The sequence below is a fragment of the Sphaeramia orbicularis genome, chromosome 22, assembly GCF_902148855.1.
Source record: "Sphaeramia orbicularis chromosome 22, fSphaOr1.1, whole genome shotgun sequence".
Classification (NCBI taxonomy): Eukaryota; Metazoa; Chordata; class Actinopteri; order Kurtiformes; family Apogonidae; genus Sphaeramia; species Sphaeramia orbicularis.
The window spans coordinates 19145148-19154115 of NC_043978.1; the positions used below are offsets into that span (position 1 = coordinate 19145148).

At 37.1% G+C, this 8968-nt stretch overlaps 1 protein-coding gene across 1 annotated transcript in view; it reads left to right on the top strand.

Annotated features, from left to right (window-relative positions):
* Window positions 1-4992, top strand: part of LOC115413190 (transcription factor IIIB 90 kDa subunit-like) — a 272574-nt gene extending 267582 nt beyond the window's left edge. The window contains exon 19 of the mRNA XM_030125943.1: window positions 3772-4992. Coding sequence (XP_029981803.1) covers window positions 3772-3809 — 38 coding nt within the window. The 3' untranslated portion in view covers window positions 3810-4992. The remainder of the gene's footprint in view (window positions 1-3771) is intronic.
* Window positions 4993-8968: the final 3976 nt, after the last annotated feature.

Below are 8968 nucleotides of genomic sequence, written 5' to 3' on the forward strand. Positions count from 1 at the left end.
TCTGGATCTGGTCGAGGCTCGGTGCGTAGTTCATCAGTCGACCGGAGATTAAAGTGTGTCAGCTGATGGATGATGTCGCTCTTTCTGAGCACAAAGTGATATTTTCTAAATTTACTGCTGTGACCTAATGCTGCTCTTCATGAAGTCCCACAACAGACAAAGAGCCGCTCTGTGGACCGTTATGTTTCTGCTTTTTTTAAACCCACAAAGACCCACAGCTACTTTTGTGACACTTTCCAAATGAAATTTTCTCCATATCTGACCTTTCTTAAGCGACTCATCACCATTTATTATGATATTATCTTCTGTATTTTGCATTTTATCAGTTTAAATCAGATATTTTCCTATATTTAATTTACTGATCAACCCCGCCTTCGCCCACAGGTAGCTGGGATAGGCTCCAGCACCCCCCCGATTCTAGTGAGGATATGTATGAATGAATGAACTGATCATGAAAATGCTCATAAAAGCTCAGATTAAAGTTGGAATAGAATAGAATAGAATAGAATAGAATAGAATAGAATAGAATAGAATAGAATAGAATAGAATAGACTTTCTTTGCCATTTGCACGGATACATCGCAGTATAGGTACATTGGAATTGTTGTGCATTTCCCTGAGTCACAGAATCCAAAAAAAAAAGACATGAACAAAACAGAAACAAAACATAAGCACAGCTAAAACATATAAAAATAGTTATTGCACAAACACAAATACACACTTATAAAATAGAGTACTGTATCAGAAAAAAAAAAAAAAACAATAATAATAACAGTACCCGTAGGTAAAAATAAGTTATAGCACATTTGAATTAAAGTACTGAAGTTGAGGGTTATTATATCAAAAACAGAGAAAAGTGCAGAAAAAATGACCGTTTCAGTAAAATCTGTCATTAAATGAACATAAAACAAATGTCTCCATCCACTGTCATTGATCCAACTCCATGGGTTTTACTGGTGAATCAATGTTGTAGAAGATGATGGTGTTTCCATGGTAACTACGGAGCCTCTGAACGTCCAAATGGGTCATATCTGATGACCATGAAAAAATGAAAAACTGCATTTTACACCAATTATTTATAAGTATTGATAGGATTAGTGGATCAGCAGATATTAAACAGTTTCGATCAGTGGATGGTTTTGGTCGGTGGTGGATGTTTGGGTCTTTATGGGTTTAGTTTTTTCCAACATGTGATGGTGACGATCAGCTTCACTGTCAGACTGATACGACAGCTGATGGGACTTTCAGAACTCTATTTTCCATCCAAATATTCCACAAAAGCTCCACACAGATACACACAAACTGGAAGTCTGAGCATTCACATGTGGACAAAAGGCCCCAATGTAGAAAAGAACATCCATTTATAGATCCAAGAATATTTGCATTAGAGAGGATGTGGGGTTTTTTCTGCAAACCTGGTGATTTGATATAGAACTAGAAGCACTCGGAGAGCGCAGACCTCCGCCAAGGCTGATCAGTGCCCCCCCCCCGTGGGCCCCCCCACCCCCGATCACCACCAAAATTTAATCATTTCTTCCTTATCCCATTTCCAACAAACCCTGAAAATTTCATCCAAATCTGTCCATAACTTTTTGAGTTATGTTGCACACTAACGGACAGACAAACAAACAAACAAACAAACAAACCCTGGCAAAAACAAAACCTCCTTGGCGGAGGTAATGATTCCATTCACATTATCCTGAACAAGATGATTAATTGTAAAACATCAGTCAAGATGTTGACGTGAACATCTGTTCACACCGTTTTAACCCTTAAAGACCTAGAACTATATTTGTACCAAGTGAATTATTTTCTACATTTATCCTTTTGCGAAGTGATTTATCACAGTTGACTACAATATTATCCTCTGCATTTTGCATTTTTCAGTGAAAATCTGATATTTTCCTATTTTTAATTCACTGATCATGTAGACCAGGGGTGTCAAACTCATTTTAGATCAGGGTCCACATTCAGCAATGTGAATAACTTAAGCAACTTGAAATATCTTAAGAAAAATAACTGCAATTTTTGTATGCTAATCATTTACACATGTGCATTAGGCTACAGCTTACAGATCACAGTGAATCTAAAAATACAGAAAACATTTAGTAACAGGTAGAATATTATTGAAATTACATTTAATAAACCATTTTTTGTGAAAGGATAGTTTGTAAATGTAAACATTTTCATGGAAATTTACTTTTTTTGTGTGAAAACAAAGAGAAATATTTGTAGTTGTTATATTTTTTATATTATTATGATTATGATTATTATGATAGGATTTTACTGGTCTGACTCACTTGAGATCATACTGGTCTGTATGAGACTCCTGAGCTAAACTGATCTGTAATATCTTCAGTGTAATTTTTGCTCTTTACAAAGTCATCCCAGGGGTCGGATTGGACCCTCTAACAGACTGGTTTTGGTCCGTGGGCCTCATGTTTGATACCTGTGATCAGTGGCGCTGCTGGTAGAAACTGCTTTTTACCTGAATTATTTAATATATTAATAGGATTAGTGGGTTAAAGTTATTAAATATTTTAGATCAGTCGATGCTTTTGGTCACCATCTGTGAAAAGTAGGTAAGATTCTATTCTTTTCTTCTGTATTAAGACCTAATTTGCAAAATACCTTAATCTTGCAGCATTTTCTAAAAGTTCGATATTCTGTACCCAGTTATTTTCCAGGATTCAGGGAAAATTTAAGGGAAATTTTAAATCTAAAGGTCAGAAGCGTGTGGACAACATTGAAAAGCATCTGTATCACAGTTAGGGGAGTTAAACCGTGGAACAGATTGAGTACAGAACTAAAAGAAATTGCCAGTATGACTGTTTAAAAAGAGACAAAAAGAAATGATTTTCCAGAGGTACATTGATAAATAAACTCCATAAGGTACTTGTTTATTATTTGGATCTGAATTTTGCAATGTGTTGGTGAACATGTTATAATATGGATGAGTGACTAAATGTACATGTTTCAAAATTGCTGATAATTTGGGACAGTGTTGTTGTCAGTTAAGCATGGAAAGGTTTGAAGGGGTAGGATTAGATCAGTTTATACTTCTTCCTACTCCTTTTCGCTCATGAAAATTTTGAGGCTTAAGACGTTGCAGTTTTAAGTTACTGTTTTGTTTTGTTCTCATTCTCTTGATTATCATTTATTTGCATTTTTGTTTTTAAATTATCATTAGTTGCTTTTCCATTGGACATCTGTGCAAAACTTTACCAATATTTACTAAATGTTGAAAAAACAGAAGTGTGTAACGTCGGTTTTTTCCATTGAATCACAAATGCAATGATTTGTTTATTTATTATCGCAAGGTGACATGAGAGGTCATTCCATAAACATGGCGACAAACGTAAATATAGTTTTGATTTACAGATATATTCATTATTATTATATATTACCCCACTATCTCGTAATAAATTAAAAAATGACTGGGTTTCCTGGTGTGTCCACACATACCGCGACATGTTTCTTCTTCTTCTTCACTTGTTGTAATGTCCGTCAACATCCATTTTTTAAATTCACCTGACTCTAGCTGTGAAAAAAGGTCTTTCCATTGCAGTTTTGCGTGATATACCATTTGCGCTACGCCTGAAAAACCACCTCTTCCCAGCGTGAAAAATGAAGACTTTTGGCGAAATTGTAAATTTTTAAATTAGGTACATTTTTATGCGCAACTTGAGGGTCAATGGAAAAGCGGCTACTTACATGATCGAAATAAAGATACCAATCAATCATCGCTAAACTCACCTCTCTCATTTTCCAGATTATGGCTACGATGGGGAATATGATGAGGGATTTTAGCGGTGTCCTCCCTGGATGGTTGTTCAACTACTACGAGCCATTGTGCATCCCTTAAAATATCAAACCCAAAGGAAACGGAACAACTGTCAGAGAGGAGGGCTGTGGATCACAAAGGGAATCCAGGATAAGTCTGAGGCTGCAAGAAAAACTCCAAAAGTCAACACGCCTGCTGCCATTTTGCATCCCATCATATGGATGTGGTGAGATAGAACAAAGGGGACAAGTATAATACACCGTGCTGGTCATAGGAATGTCGCCTGTAGCTAACGAACTGCATCATCTAATACCAAAAACACTTGATTTTGTTTGTGATTTGCTGGTCAAATAGGTTCAAGCTTTTCGGACACATAGTTTTGACAGCATTTCTTCTATTATTTTAGTTAGTTTTGACCTCACTCATGCTTGAGGCTATTCGAATGCAGATAAAACTATGGATGTAAAACTGAAAACAGCCAGAATGTGCCTATTTTAAAGCTGCACTTACTGTCATGAGCAAATTAAAGCATCAGAGCAGAAACAAAATACGATTAATAGTAGCTTTAAGGGTTTTGTTGTGGTTTTCAGGACAGTATAAAGAAAAAATAGAATGTTTTTGTCTATAATCTTGCACTTTGCATTCACTCAAGTACTTAACAGTATCAGACATCTGAACGCACTCACAGTTCGTCATTTCTCTGCTTAACAAAACCCGAACAAGCGTTTAATATTCAGGTAGCGTGAGATCAATCATGTTTGTCTTCTGTCCAGGTCAAAGGTCAGGTGAATTTTTTGCTGATGCCTTAGCTGTTTGCTGAACAGACCAAAGTATTCCAAAAGTGTTGGCTTTTCCACACTTAAAGCAATCCCAGGTTACGTGCCAATGTTTGCTGAGATGCTGAATAGAAAAATAGATTAGTTAGTTTAGTTTGAATATGCTGTGTTCGGGGTTTTCTTAATTGTATTGGATGAAAGTCTCTGTTATTATATTAATTTATAAGTTTGTGTCATTGGTTGATGTTCTTCAGGTTGTGAGAGGCTGTAAAGTGTACATACATTCGCTGAACTAATATATTTTCCACCTGATCAGAGACTAGTTCTATTTTGTATTCAAGCTTTTATGCTTTTGATTTTGTTTTGGGCCACTAACAGTTTGGAGGTGAAAGAGATCGCAGCCTCTATTTTGTGTCGACACATCAGTATTTAATGAGGCATCTCGGTTAAAAATTGTTCTGCTGCTACAACTTGAAATGTTACATCCGCATCCTGTTGTGTGCCGTTGCTGCGACAGTAAAGATTTCACTAAACAGAAGAAAATGTGTTGTTGTTTTGTTGTTTCTTTCCCTTCAAAACGACTCAACCTCATGTTCACTTCAGCCTGATTTTACAGAAAAACAAGAAGGTGAAAATGGCCGATCCTCTTTTAGTTGACTTCTTTTACTCATGGAAGGAAACACAGGAGACGGTTTCCATTGGTTGATTCATTTTCTGAACTGCTTTATCCTCATGAGGGTCTTGGTCGCTGGAGTCTCTCCCAGCGACCAATGGATGAAGGCGGGCTTCACCCTGGACGTGTCAGCAATTCATCACAGGGCAAATGAACCATTCACTGTCACCATCACACCTAAGGGCGACTTACACTGACCTATTAACCTGTTAAAGGGTACCTTTAATGAATTTTCATGGCCAGCTATTTCAAAAGATCACATGTAATGCAGCTGTGGAAAAGAACGAGACCACTGGAAAATCCTCACTTTCTCTGATTTTACCGTTTATAGGTATGTGTTTGAGTAAGAGGAGCATTTTAGTTTTATTTTCTAAACCAGGCTGTGATTTGTCAAAAAAAAAAAAAAAACAGTGGGGGATGTTTTTTTTTTGTTTGTTTGTTTTTTATTTAATTTTTTTGTTGGGGGGGCCAGCAGTTATATAGGTGGGGGTGCCCGCCATAACTAATGTAACTAACACTGGTGTAAAATGAAAGTGAAACTTTACATACTTTCAACGTCCAACTCCCAGGTTCTGTTCTTCTCTTCATGAAATTTTTACAACTTCTATCCTGTATCAACTGGACCCCCTCCACTGCTCTATGCCCCCCCCACACACACACACAAATGCTGGGTCCCATGAATTTATCACATTTACCCCCCCTTTCCCAGTGCATGGGGATGTTCGGGAATTCTGACAGTTCGGTTCAGGTGAACATTAGTGCCATGTTACATTATTTTGACCAAAACCACATTATTTTCCCGCTTTCTACCTCTAATGATAATCATGGAGTTGTCACAGATTAAATCGCAACAGTTATTAAGTATTTTTAACAGTTTGTGGTCATTTTCTTCCATTTCTGGAGTCATTGGCAGTTGATGTATTACTTTGGTCGGTCGCATGGACGGAGTCACTACTGTTTGATAATACAGCTCTAGAATAGAATAGAATAGAATAGAATAGAATAGAATAGATCTTTACTGTCACTCTTACAGGAACAAACACTTTAAGTGCAAAAGACTGTATAAATATATTTAGCAAAATACACAAAAATATTAGAAATATACAAATATATGTACAAAGATAAACTATTAAATACACTACCAGTCAAAAGTTTGGACTCACCTTCTCATTTAAATGACATGAGATGGACCACAGATGGCCAATAAGCATCACCAGGAACTCCTTCAAGACTTCAAGACATTTCAGGTGACTACCTCATGAAGCTCATCAAGAGAATGCCAAGAATGTGCAAAGCAGTAATAAAAGCAAAATGTGTCTATTTTGAAGAATCTAAAATATAAAACATGCTTTGAGTTATGTCTCACTTTAATTCCATATGTGTTCATTCATAGTTTTGATGCCTTCAGTGAGAATCTACAATGTAAATAGTCATGAAAATAAAGAAAAACCAGGTGAGTCCAAACTTTTGACTGGTAGTGTACACAAATACTACTAAACTAGTTCTAAACTATACAAAGAGCTGACTTTATACTACAGGCAAGCTATATGTACAACATATGAAGAAATATACAGGTAATAAAGGATATATACAAGGCAAAATTTTATAAACAAGGTCTAGTAATGACCCTGACTTTTCACTGTGCTGCTGTTTTTTACGGTGGTTGAAACATCAGTCCAGTCACGTTTCTCTACACATTACCTAAAATGCTGCACAAACACAGAACTGTTAGGACAATGAAAATGAGTTTCTGTCCTGGAAAAGGACAACATGCTCTCTTCAGGTCCGGGGGGAGTCTGTCCCAGGTCGACAAGTTCAAGTATCTTGTTCTCAAGTGATGGGAAAAGAACCCGCGAGATCGACCATTCTGAGACCAGTTTCCTCTGCTCAGTGACCGGGTTTACGGTCTGAGATCGGGTGAAGAATTCTGAAATCCGATAAATCCTCAGAGATAGAGCCGCTGCCTCTGCACATTGACAGAGGCCGGTCGAGGTGGTTGGGGCATGTGATGCCCTGGGCACCTCCCTTTGGAGGTTTACCAGGACTCAGCCAACAAGGCGGAGCCCCCAAGGCTTTTCCAGGAGTAGCTGGAGGGAGTTGATGCCCAGATGGCCAAGGGATCCCCAAGGAGGAGCTGGACCAAGGCCCTGGGCGTCTCTGCTCACTGGTAATACCACAACCCTGAAATGGACCAAGCCTGTGGTGAATGAAATGGATGGGAATGAAAATGAAGGAATCCTTTAACCCTTTTCAGACTGCCATTATAACAGTCCGCCTAGGTGTCTTCATGTTTTCTTTTGCAATCAAAGTGTCAGAAAATGTCTGTTTTCCCAATTCTTTTGCACCTTTGTTTTTCAGGAAGAACTTAACTTTCATATCTGCCCATTAATTATCATTATTATAAATAATAAATGCATAAAACAGTGTGTTTTAGTAAAAAAGAAAAAAGCGGACTTGAAGTTTTTAACATATTTATTTTCAGAAACAACTGTAAATGTCTGTAACAAAACTTTTTGAGTTTACAGAAATAAACTTTCAACTATTTTACATGTGCTCAGACATGCTGTTTGGTTTTGAACATTCAGTATCCGCTGCAAAAACATTGCATCAAAGAATGAACCTGAACAAGTATGACTTCTATGTCCATTACTCCTTTCACATGTTGTATTTTAGTCAAATGCTCTGTTATTTGATAAGCTGGATCAATTTAAAACTAAAACGTCAACATGATTCAGACTTGATGTGGTCTGTAATGCCAACAGGAAGCTCTTGGCACTTTTGACATATAGAGATGGAACATAAGCTAACGTCAGGTTAAAAAGAATGGTACAGGTAGTGACATTACTTATTTTTCCTTGTGTAGTCTGAAATGCTGAATGAAACTCGACATGGTGCGGGAGGTGTCCGAAATTTTGGCACTGCAGACCTTGCACATGGTGAATCTTTTTTTGTTTTCATTAGAAAAGTCTTTGAAACCAAATTTTATAATTTTGGTGTGCCAGCAGCACCTTCAATCTTCCAAGCTCCGCCTACTCTACAACCGCTGCAGTCAGTGATGGGAGCGTCACTTGGTTAGATCACAGGTTGCCAGGTTCACCCACATGCAACGGAAATGTCTGATTGAAAAAATATATTTTTGATAATTCACATATTACCCAAGAGAGCAATGACTTGTGGAGTCATTTCATGCAAGTCTCAAGTCATGAATTGCAAGTCAAAGTCAAGTCTTTTACCACTGTTAATCAAGCAAGTCACAAGTCCTCAATCTGGTGACTTAAGTCTGACTCAAGTCAAGTCATTTTACAATTTCCTGCATGTTCTAATCAGAGTTATAGTTTGGATTTTTCATTATAGTTTAGTTTTATTTAGTTTTGACTTTTTTTTTTTCTCTAATTCAGTTAGTTTTAATTAGTTTTTACAGCAGGTTTGGCTAGTTTTATTAGTTTTCATTTTTTTCTAAATGCTTAGTTTTTAGTTTAGTTTTTAGTGTTTTTTTTTTATATCTTTCTCTTCTTCACTGTTGTATTTAAATAAATCCCAGACAGGACTCTGCTGCTTTCTCCCAACTTTAGTCTCCATGTTTCCAGGTAGAGTGGAGACGAGGAAGACGACTGGAAACCACAAGTGACCACAAGTGACGGACCGTCAAGTGTCGTATGGTGCCAGCAGCTAAACTGCTCAATTGAAATAAATCAATTTCATATCAATCTGACGTTGATAAAACAAAACAAAGGGA